This window comes from Eschscholzia californica, unplaced genomic scaffold, assembly GCF_041429995.1.
Source record: "Eschscholzia californica isolate CP2 unplaced genomic scaffold, dmEscCali1.0.p SCAF_5, whole genome shotgun sequence".
NCBI lineage: Eukaryota > Viridiplantae > Streptophyta > Magnoliopsida > Ranunculales > Papaveraceae > Eschscholzia > Eschscholzia californica.
The window spans coordinates 9,328,497-9,346,809 of NW_028238472.1; the positions used below are offsets into that span (position 1 = coordinate 9,328,497).

An 18,313-nucleotide genomic window follows, 5' to 3' on the forward strand; every position below is an offset into this window, starting at 1 on the left:
ATACGTGGCCTGCTTATAGCACAGAGGTCACATCAGTGCTCGCCCAATTCCCACCCATATTTTCTCTTACCGCTACAAATAGAAGGTAGATAGAACAAACCTCTCGATCCCCTCACCAATCGCGTGTTCTAGAGAGAGAGAGAGAGAGAAAGTGGGGAGTGGGAGAGAGCACCAAACTTGTAGGAGAACTTCAAACTTAAAAAAGTCCTCCAAGATCAAGAATCTAGCTACTACTACGATCACAATCCCTCCTAATTAAATGGCTTCTCTGCAACTACCAAACATTTTCCACCTCCTCCTCATCATCATCTTAACATTTCTAATCCCCTTTTCATCTTCCCTTCCCTTCATTGTACTACATGGTAAGTACACATTTCAATTTATAAAAAAAGTTTATAAATTGATAAATCACTGATTGTAAAATGAAAAAAGTTATAATTTTTTCTTCTCATAGCATTTTAAATTATGAAATTAGGTCATAATTTCAACTAGGGATGTTTGTTTTTAGTCACATCTGAAGTTTTGTATGTGTATCTTGTAATAGGGATTGGTGATAACTGTTCTAACAGAGGAATTTCACAATTTGTCGAGCGTTTGAGTGGTTGGTCGGGATCTGAAGGCCATTGCTTGTAAGCTCTTATATAACTATCATATACTCTATATTAACAAGTATGACTGCAGTTGTTGTGACTTGTGATCTTGTTAGTCCAGTTGAAATTTTAGAATTAGGGTTTTTAGTTGGATGCAGTCGAACAGGGATAGAAGTTTAGTTGTTAGTCCATCAATTTTTAATATAATTCTGTGTAAATTGTCTTTTTCTGTTACTAACCATAATAGGAAGCCGACCGATCTAATTTTCTTTCCGGGCTAGTTACTACGCGATAAGTATCATTTCTTCTTTCTTGTCCAAGTAAGACTTGGGGTAGACTCTGACTTGACGAGAAAAAGAATTTGAGTGTGCAAATTAATGGTTCAATTTATGTGGTTAACCTCTTGAGAAACCTAGAAAAACAAAAACGAAAACATCCCTTTGCTTGGGTAAGTGGTGCAATTGTTCTACAAAGGATGCTTACATTGTATAGGGACCTTAAGTAACAGAAGAAGTGAAAAACCATTTTGTAGTTTTTTATTCCGTTTCTGTAAGTTGCAAACGATCAACTTCTAGTTATGAAAAAAACTTCAAATTCACGTTTCAATTTATGAAGCACGCTGAACAATTCAAAATAAAAAACTTCCTAGTTTTACATACAAACATTTTTGTTGCAATAGAAGTATAGAACATGGAAGTGCATCATATGGTCAGGATTGGATAACACTTTTGAGACTATAAACATTTAACGTCGAAGTGGCCATTGTGGAGGTTGAGAAGTTATCTAACACATACTACGATAAGTTGTCCTTCAATTAATTCACTTTATCTGCTGGTTTCTGCTTACCAGCATATCTTCCCAATATTGCAACTGACGTTGTTTTGTAAGGGATGCATCGTTCTTGGTTTTGTATGTCTCTCAAAGCCAATAAATAAAGAAGGCTCATTTTATGATTTTTAGTTATATGTTTTGAGGACCATGTTATGCTGTTACTTATTAAAATATATTTGGATAACTTTTCCAAGTACACATTAAGGTATTTTGAAAGAAAAACACTATGTTTATGTGAATTGTGGCGGCTTACTTCCTCTCGTCGTCCATGTAGAGAAATTGGAGACGGAACAGTTGACTCCTGGTTTATGCCTCTAATGGAACAGGTAATATTTGCATTATCTGATTCCTTCTCATTGATGTTATTTATTTATTTTTTTCATTTTTTCTTACATAAACTGTCCATTCTCGCAGGCCCAACTTGTTTGTGATAAGGTGGTAAAGCTGTTTGACTAATTTGCTAAACCTACCAGCGAAATGTAACCCATTCTCATTGCTAGTCCATTATTCGACTTACAGGTGAAGGAAATGAAAGACCTTGCTGATGGTTACAACATAGTTGGACTCTCACAGGTGATTGATGATTAAATGTTTCTAAATATCGTATTTATAATGCATAACTTGTTTGTTTATGAGCTTGCATATTTTTTTTTTATCCAAAGTTCATACATCTTAAAATCATCTAATCATTTCCTTCTAACGGGGATCCTGGCTAGTTTCCGTCTTGTCACTTTTTAGAGGATCTAATCAGCTGTTCTTGGGCGGGTACATGGAATCGTCAATACCATGTGTTAGTTAGCTATACTGAACAATTGAGCTACTCTAGTTTATTAATCATCTGTTGGAGGTATTTATTGGACGGCTAGGGTGCTTCTCGTTCTGCTTTATTTTTCTAATTTTGTTGACGTCAATCTTACTGTTCAGCAAGCTGAAAGACCTTAGTAGTTGGTAAGTTAGTATTTTCTTGATCTCCAAAAGTCTATTTCAACTAGATAACTAGCCTAATTTTTATTTTATTTTTTTCGGGGTAAATTATTTCTCAGATAGGACATAGCGGAACCTAGAGTTTCTACACATGTGTAGAATGTATAAAAGAAAGCGTCACCTGCTAGTAGTTTATTTTGTTGATCAGTTCTATTCCTTCCAACTTCACCCTACTTCCACTGGATTCATGTATTAGTATCTTAAACTACTTTACTGTTTGACAGGGTAATGTAATAGGTCGTGCTGTCATTGAATTTTGTGACGACGGACCACCAGTAAGAACTTCTTTTCATATACTGTATCCTCGTTGCAATCTGTAAACTCCATAATTACTTTTGCATATTAGAGTTATTCTTCTTTTTGAATGATAATTTATATTCATTGTCGTTGAGGTTTAGAGTGATATTCTGTGAAAAAAGGTTCTCCCTTGCATTTAATCTGCAATCATAGTATGGTGGCATGTTAATTTATTGATAGAAACCTTACAAGATCCTATTGAAGTAATGATAAATGGAATTTCTTCCACCGCAAAAGTCATTTATCTAGAACAACCCCAAGCAATTTGCGTAAACTACTTTAGCTTTGCTTCTTCAACTTGTGCCAGCTCTCACCAGTCATCTACTTAAAGGAAATGGTTCTCATCTATGGGTGTAATTCGAATCAAATGAATTAACTTATGCCTTATAGATTTAAAATCGTAGTATTAGGCCCAAGGTTCTTGTGGCCTCTCTGGAGTTAGTAAATGAACATTTTGGTAAAATATATTTCTAGTGAAAAGAATTGAATTTAAGCAGCCTGTCCTTTCTGTTTGTGCAACATATACATGGGCAACATCATGTCAACGAACTCGCTACTATTTGGCATCTTCAATATATAAATTATTTGAAGTTCATGCTTTAGAAGTATTAATTTTTCCATGACTTACATGTGACCTTCTTGGGCCATTCTTCCGGAATTGTTTTTCCGATTAGACCTAGAAAAACGATTCTCTAACGGTGACCTCTGTTTTTCTGGGGCATCAGAAACTGTGTGGAACCGGTGGTCGAGTCACTTAGATGCTACTTGAAGAATTGGGCTCATTTTCTTAATCGCTTCTATGCATTCCATTATGTTATTTGATAGTGCATGTTATTCTATTAACCGGATTACTTTCTTGACTTTTCCATTTATTCATCTACAGGTTAAGAATTACATCTCAATTGGAGGTCCTCATGCTGGTACTGCTTCCGTACCAAAATGTGGAGTAAGTGTTCTCTTGGCTTCTTTGCCATTTCAATCGGGAAACAACTATGTACCCAGTTCTGGATTAACAATGCTACTTCATAAACTAAATCATCAACTATATTTATCTAATAAATTTTGCGAGTAAAATCCCTAAAAAAACACAACCTATAAATTCCCCTGATTATTTGTCTCGTTACTGATATTGCATTTTTTTTTGCAGTCCAGTATCATCTGCATTCTTGTAGCCAACTTAATAAAATTTGAGGTTTACTCTCCCTTTGTCCAGGTTTTCTCTGAATTCCCTTTCTTCTGTTCTTTGTTTGTTTACAAGAAGCTGTTTTCTACTTGTTACTATCTTTCTTTACTGTCCTGATTCTTGAACAATTTGGTTTGTAGGATCATTTGGCACCCAGTGGTTATGTTAAAATTCCAACTGTGAGTAAAATATGCCTTAAGACATTTTTGTTGACTAAAATAAGTTCTGAGAGGTGGTACCGGTATCTCTATTTCGTAGCTCGTGATAATCAACTGTTTCTTACTAGGATGTCCCTGACTACTTAAAAGGATGCAAGTTTCTCCCTAAGCTTAACAACGAACTTCCTGGTGAGAGGAACTCAACTTACAAGGAAAGGTTCAGTGGGTTAGAAAATTTGGTCTTGATCATGGTAAGTTCAAAACTTCTTTTTGGGTCGACTAGCGGTCCTCAGTTTTACCCAACCCAACAGACAGCCCCTAGTTTTGATCAATATATCCTTTGATCCTCAAAAGTGACGATTCTGTCAGTAGACCGTGACATGTTTTTTTTTCTCTTTCTAATTTTGCCCTTCAAATCATGTTTCTCTCTTCCCTCACTCTCCTCTATTTATAAGAACTGCAATCAGTAGAGACATGAGATAAGCAGAGGAAGAGAAGATAAATGAGAGAGACATACAGTTCAATCAGAAAGGAAAAAACACTCGAGAACCACAGATGGAAGCGTTAGTTTTGGGGCCTAAAGTTATGTTGAACAAAACTATGGGTATAAGTGTTGGGTTGGAGCTATTTGACAAAGAAACCTTTTTGTCTACCTGTGGTGAAAATACCTAGTATTATGAATTTCTTTCACTAACAAGCTTTCTTTTAAATTTTTCAAAATTTCACCAGTTTGAGCATGATACCATTTTGATACCAAAAGAAACTGCCTGGTTTGGATATTATCCGGATGGTGCGTTTGACCCAGTTTTGCCTCCTCAACAGGTAAGTGTTTCGCCGCGTTACCTCCCATTGCTATGAACCCTAGGGCCTAGGATTCATTTGACAGCAACGTCATGTCTCCCTCATCACCCACTGATTTTCTATACGGTCCAAATTGACTTTATAGTGCTGCGAAAATACTGTCAAAATGGTACAAACTGAGAAAGGAAGTGGACGATTCATGTCTTGTTATTCAATTTAAAGTAAAAATTATGCAACTGAGCAAGCATAGGAGTTTACCATTTCCCTTACAGAAACAAAAAATGACTGAAAACCCGATGCATTTCTACCTTATTTTTGTAACGTTTAGCATTTTAAACCACAATGTTCTTCCTGCAGACTACTCTTTACATTGAGGACTGGATCGGGTTGAAAGCCTTGGACGATGCAGGAAAAGTTAAGTACCTTAGTGTACCTGGAAATCATCTTGAGATATCTCGTTCTGATCTGAAAAAATACGTCGCCCCCTACTTAAAGGCTAAAGCTCCAACCAAATCATTATATGAAAGATTAACATTTCAGAAATGGCCATTGTCATCAGTCTGGACTGCCATTATGAAACTATTTGACCTGCATGAATAGTGACTGTTGCTCTAACAATGTTGTCAATATTTACCATATCAACCGAACTTCATTTGTTCATCAATTAATGGTAACAGTAATAGAAATTGTGGGTCATGAATGAATACTATCATTTAACCCCCTTTTAAATATGGGTCGATTATTAAATAATTTCAACTTTGTTAAAATTAACTTGGAACCAAATTAAAATCTCAAAATTTTTCAAAGCACCACCTTTTCTCTCCCTCTCTCCTCCATTTCATCAATGTGGTCCCGCGGAGCTTTCGGAGAAGGGTAGCCTAGTGTGTAAGCACAATAATGAACCGCGGCGAACCCTCAAATGACCTTCCACGTCATCTCTCTTGCCCCCTCATCATCTTCCCGCGCGAAGGTCGCCTTCTGCCCAAATTTTCTGACGACTTTCAATTTTTTTTCTAATCTCTTCTTCCTCCTTCCCAGAAAAACGTGGCAGTAGAATATTATGGAATGCTGTAGCCTTTGAATTTTGATTCTAAAGAGAAATATATTGTTAAAATTTCCAGTTTCCTCTCAAGAACTTGGCTCACAGAGGGAGAGTGAAAATTGGACATTTATTCTGACATTTATTCTATATGGAATTTGAATTCTAGAGAGAGACAGGGATAATTGAATTTGATGCTTCCATCAATAAGAAAGATGACAATGAATGGACACAATGGTCATTGTCATCATCATCTATTATATAAAACAGAAGGGAAAACGATGACTGGGACAAACATCCTTATTTAATAAGAGATATTGTCTACAAGCCCTTCTCAAAAATTAAGATATAGTCCTTCGTAGAAATAAAGTTACCTATTTAAAAAACAATAATCCTTTCCTTCTTAGAAATAAAATAACTAATTTAAGAAAAAAAGAAACAAAATAAATTTCAAGGGTTAAAGAAAGAAATTAAAATCTCTCTCTCTCTCTCAATAAAATAATAACTAATTTAAGAGAAAAAAAAAACAAAAAAAAATAATACCCAAAAATAATAACTAACAAAAATCTCCCTCTCTCAGTAAAATATAAAATAAATTTTGTAACATTTGATTGATATAAGTGACCGTGCCCTAGGGCACGGGATATATCCTAGTCAGAATTAAAAGGATCAAATACCTATAAAAGGCCAGTTCAGCAACGGTGGCCCAGCTCATCTTAGACCGCTGGAATTTAGATGTAGCGGTACCTATAAAAGCACCCACGACTTGTAAATGGCACGGCCCACCCACTGGCTAGATTCTTATAAACACCGATGGGGTATTCAATGAGCTACTAGGGGGATTCGGAGCTGTTCTACGAGATTCGCAAGGAGATACAATTGTCGCAGCAACAGCAAAAACAGAGAGCAAATCGGTGCTAATGCATGAGATGCAAGGAGTAAAGTTGGGATTGCAACTAGCAATCAAGTTTGGCTTTAGGCGAGTTAAAATTGCCTCTGACTCGTCACTCACGGTTACCATTCTGTCGAACAGAGAAATTAGACCACCTTGGAGAATCTTACGCATCTATCATGAGATCATTTCACTTTGGGAAAGGTTAGAGGAGTGCTCCATTGTACATGTGTTTCGTGAGACCAACCAAGCAGCGGACTTTCTATCGAAGATGAAACCAAATACGGACATACCAGTAATGTTACCACCAGAAATGCCAGAGGATCTCAAGAAGATATGGAGAGAAGACAAACAAGGTGTAATTAGAGTTCGACATAATTAGTTACTTGTTAGTTTTTTTGAAGTTATTTAATTGTTCTTTATTCTTTATTTTAAAGTTATTATTTTGTAAGTGTCGGGCACTTTAACCCGTTGACAAATTCAAATAAATAAAAAAAAAAGATCAAATACAACATCAGTATTAACAATGGAATGTATTGTTGATCCTAGTTGTACCATTGGGTTTTTTTTTTGATGAAATTTGTACCATTGGGTTTATTATGAAAGATATGTGAATGTCATATTGACCCGAATTGAACCATGTATATATGTAATGTTTCCACTTGCTGCAGTGGTATAACATACTAAAAAGGGTTACCTTTAGTAATTTTAGTATTTTAATTTATCTTGGGATCATGAGGTTTTATGCACGAAGTCTGGCAAACCAAGCCATCGACCTCCCCCCCACTAAGGGGTATGCAGGCAAACCAAGCTTCGATTGGGGGACAAACAGAAGGAAACAACGATAACTTTACCAAGCAAAAATCAACGACATCACTTTATCTCTCCAAGAGACAAAACAAGGATAAACACAACTCCGCATCTACCCCACTTGAAGACAACCAGCTCTGCAAGCTAGCTCCGCACTACTTCAGACTCAGATTCCGTCTCCTGCCCAGATCTGCAAGCCAGCTCCGCACTGCTTCAGACCCTATGCCCAAAGTCAGCCCGACTCTGCAAGCCAGCTCCGCACTGTTTCAGTTCTACTCGCGTCAGTACATGTAAAAGTCTAAATATCATAAGATCCTTACTAAAACTACACTGCTCGTATCACATGAATATTTCTCTTGTAGTACGACATTATTTCAAATACAATGATGTTTCAATTCAAGTCATATTTTGTCTGCACAAAACAGTCTAAGGGCTTCAAACGCCACGAAAACTTAGTCTAACCCTAGACCTTCTCAAGCTCTAAGCTCAAACTAGGGGGACAAGGGACAGTCATCCTCCACGGATTTCAAATGCTTCATGACACTCAGCATACACTGACTCGAGTATTCAAACAAGGCAAGCCACGCTTCGCCGAAACACTCCAAGCTTTGGTCACACCAAACACAATGCAGGTATATAAACTATCTGTAAAGGGTAATACCCTTACCCTTATGGATAAAAGAGGCAAGCAATATATATATGTAAAGGGTAATACCCTTACCCTTATGAATATAAGGCATTCATAGGGATGTCAATGGGGCGGGTTTGGGACGGGTTACCTCTTTCCCAAGTCCGTCCCAAACCCGCCTCGTTAGTAAACGGGTTTTACCGTTCCCGTCCCAATAGTTAATCGGGTTGGGTATTAAATTACCATACCCGTCCCGACTAAAAATTACTTAACCATTACCAACCCGCCCCGCCCCGTTTAACATGAAACGGTGCGGGGCGGGTCGGATTTAAACATAAATTTTTATATTTTAATTTCAAATAAGTTATATTAATAAAAAAATATAGATATTATAAACAAAATATTATAACAACTCGGTTTTATCAACTATAAACACTACAACTTACTACATAATATAAAATATAAAATAGTTAAATTGATGATATATGATAAAAAGTTTTAGAAACCTATTGTATATATAATACATAACACATTTAATCGGGGCGGGGTGGGGCGGGTTTTACTACCTAATCCCAAACCCGCCCCGAACCCGGTAAATAGTTTTATCTTCATACCATTACCATTCCATTTAATAAACGGGGCGGTAAAACCCGTTCCATTAGGGGCGGGTTCGGGTAAAAACCCACCGGTTCGGATCAAATTGCCACCCCTAGGCATTCATCGGCGGAGCTACACCCTGGCAAAACAGCTAAGTCCACACCTAGAGCACTCGGTAAACTCGCCTCGCCTTGAAACGACAAGCTTGCCCGTGCCTCGATCAGCACACCAGCTCCACCTCATTAAAAGTCTACGATCAAAAGCACTCGGCGTTTAAGCCTTGGCTTGATTGGTAGCCCTGCTTCGCAAGCCTTCCTTGATTACAGCAGGCCTCAGCAAAAGTGTACGATCGATAAGCACTCAGCTTTTAAGCCATGCCTCGGTCGGTAGCCCTACTCTACAATCCTGCCTCGATTTGAGTAGCTTTCACTAAGTCTGTCTCAAGTGCACTCGTCGTATAAGCCTTGCCTAGATTCACATCCCTGCATCACGTGCCTCGCCAGGAGCTCCGGAGCTGCCTCATTAAAAATTTACATAGGACCACCTGGCGATGCCTTGCCTCGATTTGAAGTCCTATCCTATGAGCTCGCCTCATCAAAATACTTAGGTCATAACTACACGACAGACACATTGCCTCGATCAGCAGTCCTGCCTCATGAGCCCGCCTCATTAAAATTTAGGCCAGAAGTACTAGGCTGACACCTTGCCTCGAACAGTAGCCTTGCCTCATGAGTCTGCCTCATGAAAAAGTTTACGTCAGGATTGCCTAACAGATAGATGTATTGTCTCGATTGGTAGTCCCGCCTCACGAGTCCGCCTCGATTAGAAAGGTTTGCATCAGATGCCCTGGACAAATGATCTTTGCCCTGACGAACATCCCTAAATCACCATGCTCTTCACCGAGGACGTTGTATCCACTCGCCCACAAAACGACAATGTCGTATTACAAGTATGCATGACCATACTAAATATGCACGTATGTACATGTATAAATTACATACACACATGTGACTCACATATATATATATATATGTATTTATATGTACATACAAACGTTACCACACATATACATACATAAATATTTGGGTTATTTCCCTAATGTCCCCAACTTGGTGACCCGCTTCCCGCCTGACCCCCTACTTTACGAAAAATACCCATATGGCCCCCTTCCGTTATAACACCGTCACTCTCTCTCCTCCATCATGTTTTCTCTCTCTGTCAAGTCATGTCACATCATCTGTTACGCCACCTCATCACCTTCTCCGGCGAGAGTCGCCGGCCGGCGACTTCAAACCTAAAAAAAAAAAAATTTCTCTCTCAATTTTTTTTTTCTTTACACAGTTCTAGAGAGAGAGAGAGAAGAAAGAAAAAAAATTTTTTAGAGAGAATTTTTTTTTGGGTTTGAAGTCGCCGGCCGGAAATTGGCCGGTCGGCGACTCTCGCCGGAGAAGATGATGAGGTGGCGTAGCAGATGATGTGGCATGACTTGGCAGAGAGAGAAAACATGATGGAGGAGAGAGAGTGACGGTGTTATAAAGGAAGGGCCCATATGGGTAATTCTCGTAAAGTAGACCAGGCGGGAAGCTGGTCACAAAGTTGGGGGCCATTAGGGAAATAACCCTTATTCAAAATATCTACTATAGTGTTGTAATGCTAAACACGACCCTATATCGATCGAGTTAAGAGGAGGCGTGTGGAATAACTTTATTACTTTTTTTAATTTTTAGAATATCAGTTTGGTCCACGAAATTAGCAATTTTATAGATAAGTCCCTCCTCCTAGATCAGATCTGAACCATTGAACCTATCAACGGTCCAAATAAAATCTTTTTACTCCGTGCTCATCAGTTGTATAGAGAGGGAGATTGGGCGAAGTCACTTTAAACTTTTTGTTTATGATATAGACTTTTGAGATGTTCAACGGTGCAACTTTGATCTGGGCAGAGGGACTTACCTATAAACTCGCTGGTTTCGTGGACCAAACTCTAATACTCCAGAAATTTGAAATATGACAAATTCCTAGGCTTGAAGTATAATATGGATTGTTATTTGCATACTTGTAATTACTTAAATTACGGCTGAGTAAATTGAGTGGGAGAAAATTTTAAAGAAATCAATCAATAGGAGGTGAAGATCATATTCTCATTTATGAGGTTGAACTCATTAAATTAACCCTCTTGTTTTTATCAATATATCTAAGATATTGTCTCATGATTACCTCCTTAAATTATATGGTGTAATATTTAAGACAATTTGTGAGGTTGAGCTCACCAAATCAACCCTCTTGCTTTTATCATAGCATTATATCTAAGATACTATCTCATGATTGCCTCCCTAATTTATATGGTATATCTTTAAGACACTTTATGATGTTACTAAATCAACTTCTTGCTTTTATCGTATGCAATATCTTTAAAATATTATCTCATGATTATCTCCCTAAATTATATAGTATAATCTTTAAGATAAATTATGAGGTTAAGCTCATTAAATCATCCCTCTTGCTTTTATCATATGCAATATATCTAAGATATTATCTCATGATTACCTCCCTAAATTATATGTATAATCTTTAAGACAATTTTTGAGGTTAAGCTCATTAAATCAAGGATTTTTGAGTTTAAGGTCCAAAAAGAAGGGGGGTAATGAGTCATATATCCACTCCTAAATCAATAAATAAAATAAAACCAAAATAAACCGAAAATGTAAAATAAGTCCAAAAAATAACTATTTGGTGAGCCCCATGCATCAATCCTTTAATTATCTCTCATTTTTGCCCTTTAATAAATATTTTTTAACCATTGGTAAACCAAAGGTTTATACTGGTTAAGTTAATAACTCTTTCCATAAATTTTATGAAAGAATATTTATGTTGGATATTTAATACCAATCTTTATTTCCATAAACTCCATAAATATCCAAATCAGTGGATATTTAACAAAAACGAGTTACCCTATAAAATAAACGAGTTTCTATCTATGTAACTCTATATTCTTTGAATTCAAGAAAGTATATTATTTCTAAATCCGTTGTATTTGATTAAAGTAACGTACCAAATCAATGGATATTTACCTAAAACGAGATGCTCAATCCCAAAAACGAATTTCTCTCTCTGTAACTCTTTGTTTTTTGAACTTCAAGAAAGTATGAAGTTTTGATTTGCGTTTTATCTCTACCTCGATCTAATTAGACATCTACAAATTCGTTTGTGAGGTATGTCCAACTTAAATTGATCGTTAGAATCTATAAATCTCTATTACTACGATTTCTATTACTACAATCTTCTTAAAAAAATTATTTACTCTAACAAAAAATTTATATGTAACATTTTTTATCACTTTTTGGTAAAAAGTGAATGTTGAAATCTCTATCAATTCAATATATTTTTCATAAAAAAGTTTTATAAAGTTAAATTGTGTTTGGTACATTTTCTGTATGCTACTAGCATTTTCTACATTCTATTAGCATCTGTTATGAATTTGTTACAATAGGTTAAAAAGCAAATACTATTTTGTTAGCATCTTATTGATTCTAATAACATTTTTTACATTCTATTAGCATCTGTTGAATGTATTTATTACAGTAGGTTAAAATGCAAATACTATTTTTCTAGCATCCTATTGATTCTACTGGCATATTCTACAATCTATCAGTATCTGTTGAATGAATTTGTTACAGTAGGTTAACAAATACTTTTTAGTAATTAAAATGTATAAGGTGAAATTGTTTTTGTTACATTTCCTTTATTCTACTAGCATTTTGTTGATTCTAGTGACATCTATTATGAATTTGTTACAGTAGCTTGTGTATGAGGTATGCTCATTTCCTACCCACTCTGTCAATCTCATTGATCTCACATGTAGTTGCAGTAGGTGGTCGATAGATGGTATCCTTTGTCAACATGTCATGTTGTGCATCAAGAATTATGATGGTGATACGACAAGTTTTTTTGATCATTTTCACCAAACAAGCGTTCGTCAACACTTATCAATATTATGTCTACCCAATACCAAATTATGATGAGCCAATGAAGTACAACGATGAAACAAGAACACTACCTCCGTTAACAAAGAGAAAACCGGGAAGACCAAGGACAGTAAGAAGAGAGAGCTCAGGAAACATACCCAAAAAAATGAGGGTTTGCGGTCGGTGTAAAAAACCGGCTTATCACAATAGTGCCTCATGCACGGCAGCTATATAATAACTAACTTAAATTTGGTTATGCAGGTTTACATATTCTGCTAGAAACATAAATATTCTACTTATGTCTTTTATATGTTTAAAGAATTTGATCAATGTTACCAGATTATCGTATTTAAACAAGAAGATTTTCCGACTTCCTATTAAATTTTATCAATGGTTACGATATTATTGTAGTTATACTCATATGTATTTGGATCAATGTTTCAATTGGTATTATGATTTGGCTAGAGTAAGTTACAAAATGTCGAAAAACTGAAAAAATGCTGGTAGTGTTGGTGAAATTTTGTCAACATCTTACTGGTATCTTTATACCCATTGGAAATTGGTAGAAAAATTTGTTTGATGTTTCTAGCAATTTATCAATTTTCAATACAATCAAAGCAGGTTGGTTTTAGCCTTTGTTATATTTTAATCAAAATGTCCAGATTTTTATATATTTTTGTATGAACTATTTGTTTCCTTAGTTATATATGTTTTCAATGGATTCAGCATTAAGTGTTTGAGTTCATCATGCCTTTGCCCTACCACGTATTATAATTGTATAGTTTCAGTAGTGTCCAAGAAATTTGAGTAACATCTTTATCGTATATATAAACCTGTTGAACGACATCCAAAATATAATATAATTGTGGTATTATAGAACATTGATAAATAATCCCATAACTGCTCAAGATGTTATTCAAACTTAAAACATAAACATGTTTGCTACGTTTTATCACATAGCCTGTTACAAAATACAAGTTAAAGTACTGAAACATTTTTTCTCCATATATCCTTTGATTCATTCAGCAACAACCAAGTTAGTTCACCCCTCTTCCTTTGCGCTAGTTTTGTCCAATCATCTTTTGTCATCTCGTTAGGAAAGTGTTTATAGTTCGATTCGATATAAAGTTCTTCCATGTGCAAAATCACATACAACTCACAATCAGGCCTGTCAAAGTTCAAACAACAAACCAATTCAACATCTTTGGGTTGTAATCATTTATGCGTTTCTATAAGAAACTAAAAATGCTAGTCAAACAAGTCATTTTTCTTATGAAACCAGTTTTGAACAGTAACCATTTCAAGGTTCTATGATAAACTTCAAAAATGCTAGCAAAAAAAATGACATTGTTTTTACAATTCAATTTATTCTCTCATTTTTTTTCTATATTACACCATGTAATGTTCTATGGTTGTCAAAAAATCAGGTTTGACAGGAAACCATTGATAAAGTTTTATAAGAAACTTAATAATGCTAGACAAAATATTAAGTTTTTATTGAAAGTAACTATATTCTGGATCTAACACTATGCTTGAAAGTCTACAATACAGAATCCTAAATTAGATAGAACCCTAAATTGTCGGTCTAAAATAAAAAATTTAAGCAGAAGATGTAGTAGTAACTGTAAGATAAAATAAATATGAGAGGGAGAGAAGAGTTGTATTGATAGTTGGATTGAATTTAGCTATTACATATGAAGCCTTTATATAGGCTCAAGGAACCAACACTAATAATAGCCCATCCAATGAGGGACTATCTAACATGACTCATATGACACTCTATTCTCTAACACTCCCCCTCAAACCAATGTACTTATCAAGATATTGAGAAGTACAATGGTTTGATACAATAAAACTTTACTCATTACAATAACATTTAAAAACAAAATAACTTAAAGGCAAAACAACTTTTGTCCTTCTCTTGAATCAATGGCGATTTGGCTTCCGCCATAGGCTTCCTCCATAATACTCTCCCTCAAACTAATGGGACTTACAAGTCTGGAAGACCATGAGTTTGAGTAGATTTCCCTTGATGTTTCAAATTCTTACTATTAGTGTTGGTGTTGCTTTAATGTGTGTGTTTGAAGTAAATAAGATGTAAAATAGTGGTAATTTTGACCCACTTGGACTTTAAACAAGAAAGAAAAAGCATGATAGCTAGGCCCACTTGAGAATGAAAAAGAAAGATGAAGAGTGAGAAAAGCTTAAAAGTTTAGCCTACTTGGGCTTGAAAGAGAAAATTGAGAAGCTTAATAGCTTGGCCCACTTGGGCTTGAAAGAAAAAGAACCCTTAAAACCCTGTCTGCAACTTTAAAGAAAAGAAAGGAATATGGGTATTTTTAGAGTGGGAAGGAAGGAATATGAAGGATTTAAAGATGGGAATATCTTGTTGGAATATTGGGAGGATCGTTGGAAACAAAGCAGGACTGAAAAGTGTGAAGGTCAAGACTAGAGAGAGAAAGAAGATAAAGATTTTATAAATCTGAAGTAAGGTTTTCCTTTTACCAATAGGTAGAAATCAAACCTTCATACTTTTAGAATCTGAAAAGTGAAGTAGAGAAATGCGGTTGATTTGAATGATACTTGTGAACTTTAAGATCTATATAAAGTGTGTAAAACAACCACCAAGAAGTTATGGTGGTAGAGATTGATTTATGATATTGTGGATTTGAGAAGAAGATCACCATCAAAGTTGAACAAAATATAGTTGTTTGCTTTACTCTTTTAAATCATCATCTCCTACTATTAATAAGTAGGGATAGATCTAAGAGTTAGAGGTTGTCTTCAAACCTTCTAACTTTTAATGGTGAAAACCATATATTGTTGAAGACTTACATGAAGAATCAACATTCTTTGAAACTAAAATTGACTACTAAAAAAAAAAAGGAATCTAACTTATTTAGGTTGAAAAAGGTAAACTAGATCGACAATATTCCGGCAATACTCCGGCGGACGGTAGTCATTAACGGACTACCGCCGCCGGTTAATCAGAAACTCAAGGATCGAACTCTTAAGAGTAAACTAGCTCTGATACCATGTAAGATAAAATAAATATGAGAGGGAGAGAAGAGTTGTATTGATAGTTGGATTGAATTTAGCTATTACATATGAAGCCTTTATATAGGCTCAAGGAACCAACACTAATAATAGCCCATCCAATGTGGGACTATCTAACATGACTCGTATGACACTCTATTCTCTAACAGTAACTACAATTTATAAAGAGATCAAGCTTCATATGTTATTTCTTCAAAGAAATTACACAACAACAAAGACAAGGTAACCATACAAATTTTTTGTTGCATGCAAAAAAGAAACATACTCTTCACTTTGAACTGATTTAGGGTTTTGAAAATAACTTCCATTAAATCACTTCGAAGCAACTAAACCCTAAAAATTTCTTATTAGCTAATCAATTTTAGAAAAATAAATCATAGTTAAAGTTGTAAAAATCAAAACCTAATTCGTTTTGTGTTGTAGAAATCAATCGAAATCATAAACAAAGTTGAAGGAACAACAAAAATGATGAAAACCAAAATAACTTGCTCTTTACTGTTGATGATGATGAACGAAACCAACAATAGATTCTCCCTCTCTCCTACTCGATGCTCTCTCTCTCTCTGTTAGGTTTATTTTGGGCCTGTTTAAGATAAGACTTTTTCTCTCTCTCTCTCTTCGATTTGATATTTGAGGAAAAGACAACTTTTTTTTTTTTGGTTATTTTTTGAAACAGAAAAGGCTATTTTTTATTGTTATGTTAAACGGAAAAGGCAAATTTTTCCGAGGAAAGAAAGTTTGTTTTTGAAGAAATAATTTAATGAATCTCTATATATTATGGTATCTTTTATTTTGGGTTCTTTTTTGTTTACCTTAGGATAGGTTAGGCAGTAAAAGAGAATAAGAGGATATACATGTAATTTACTTTGAGTGGATTTATTTTCTATTTGAGATTATCTTTGGTCTCTAGACTCGTTGATCATGCGATTTTGGACTTAAATCCCATCCCCCGTTAAATCAACCCTCTTGCTTTTATCTTAAATTGCAATATATCTTAAATATTATCTCAAGATCACCTCCCTAAATTATATGATATAATCTTTAAGACAATTTATGAGGTTGAGCTCATTAAGTCAACCCTCTTGCTTTTATCATAAACACAATGAGGTTTGATATAGGAAGGGCATTTTTTAGCAAAGGCAGTGCCTTAGATAGGGAGAGCACTCTTTTTAGAATAGGGAGGGATAATTTTTTTTTTTTAAAATATCCCAAATAATTTATACTTTGGTCCCTCCCATCAAACTATTTTGGACCAAAAGAGAGAGAAGAGAGTATCCTCCTGGTCGACTAAAAACCTTCGAGAGAGAAAAGAGAATTCTGTTCGACCTAAAACCTTCGATCAAATCAAAGAGAGAGAAGATAGATAAACATCCTGAAAAGGAGAAAAGCCCTAAATCTGTTTGATTATATAAAAAAGAGAGATATAGAGATAGAAACCTAAACCGTAGATGACTAATACAACACTCATCTCCATAGAGAGTTTGTAATTCTTGTTATTGCTTGATTTCTCCGTAGATTTTTAAGATTGTAACACTAATTAAAGTAATTTTTGAAGATTTCAAGTATCAATATTGCAATGAAGAATACAAACAAGGATGTAACTCGAAAATTATATAAGCGACATTTAAATAAAAGAAATTTCGCTTAAATACAAATTCATGAATACCAACTGAAAATTTTAAAAAAAATTCGGCCAGAGCGTTTGAAAAAACAGATTAATTTCAGCCATCTCAGCCGAAATTTGTTACTTTTTTCAGCGGGACCGACCGAAATTTGTTATCTTTTTCAATCGACCCAACCGAAATTTGTCATCTTTTTCATCCATTACGAACGAAATTTGTTGTCTTTTTCAGTCGATCTATCCGAAAATTCTTTACGAAAAAAAACGACCTTAAACCCTAAAACGTTTGTTCAACCATAGGGGAAAACAAGAAAATGATATTTCTTTACCCGATACATATTATCTTCATTATAAATGTCTTTGTTTGAGTCGATAATTTCGTTTAAGTTGATGTCCTTGTTTAAGTCGATGGTATCGTTTAAGTCGATGTCTACGTGTAAGCCAAAGGAATATTCTTTCTCGATGTAGGTTGCCTCCCTCATTAACGATGGTTCTTCATCCATGAGATCTTGAGGTATCATTAAAAGCTCGAAACTAAGACTATAGTGATGGTAAACTTTCTAAGTTTTTTAATACTAATGGTGATGTTGATAGTAGTGACGATATTAGGGTTTTGGTTGTTTATGTGAGAGAAACTACAAGTGAATAAAATATTAGATTTATTATTAATTTTATATAAGTCCTTCTATTTTGGCACTATTTATTAAATAATCCTTATAACGCCTTCCTTAAACTTATTTGGTAAAGGAAGAACAAAGACATAAATTGACCTTTCTAACGCACTGCCTTTACTAAATAGTGCTCTACCTATACCAAGAGCCAATACAATATATCTAAGATATTATCTCATGATTGCCTCC

The 18,313-nt window shown here is 35.1% G+C and overlaps 1 protein-coding gene across 1 annotated transcript; it reads left to right on the top strand.

Annotated features, from left to right (window-relative positions):
* Window positions 1-52: 52 nt before the first annotated feature.
* Window positions 53-5,573, top strand: LOC147536876 (uncharacterized). The gene is made up of 12 exons (XM_086639268.1): window positions 53-362; window positions 545-629; window positions 1,696-1,747; window positions 1,836-1,856; window positions 1,941-1,994; window positions 2,630-2,680; window positions 3,586-3,648; window positions 3,850-3,915; window positions 4,026-4,064; window positions 4,172-4,294; window positions 4,773-4,865; window positions 5,202-5,573. The coding sequence occupies exons 1-12, from the start codon at window positions 260-262 to the stop codon at window positions 5,442-5,444; spliced, it is 993 nt and encodes a 330-aa protein (XP_086495394.1). The 5' UTR covers window positions 53-259; the 3' UTR covers window positions 5,445-5,573.
* The last annotated feature ends 12,740 nt before the right edge of the window (window positions 5,574-18,313 follow it).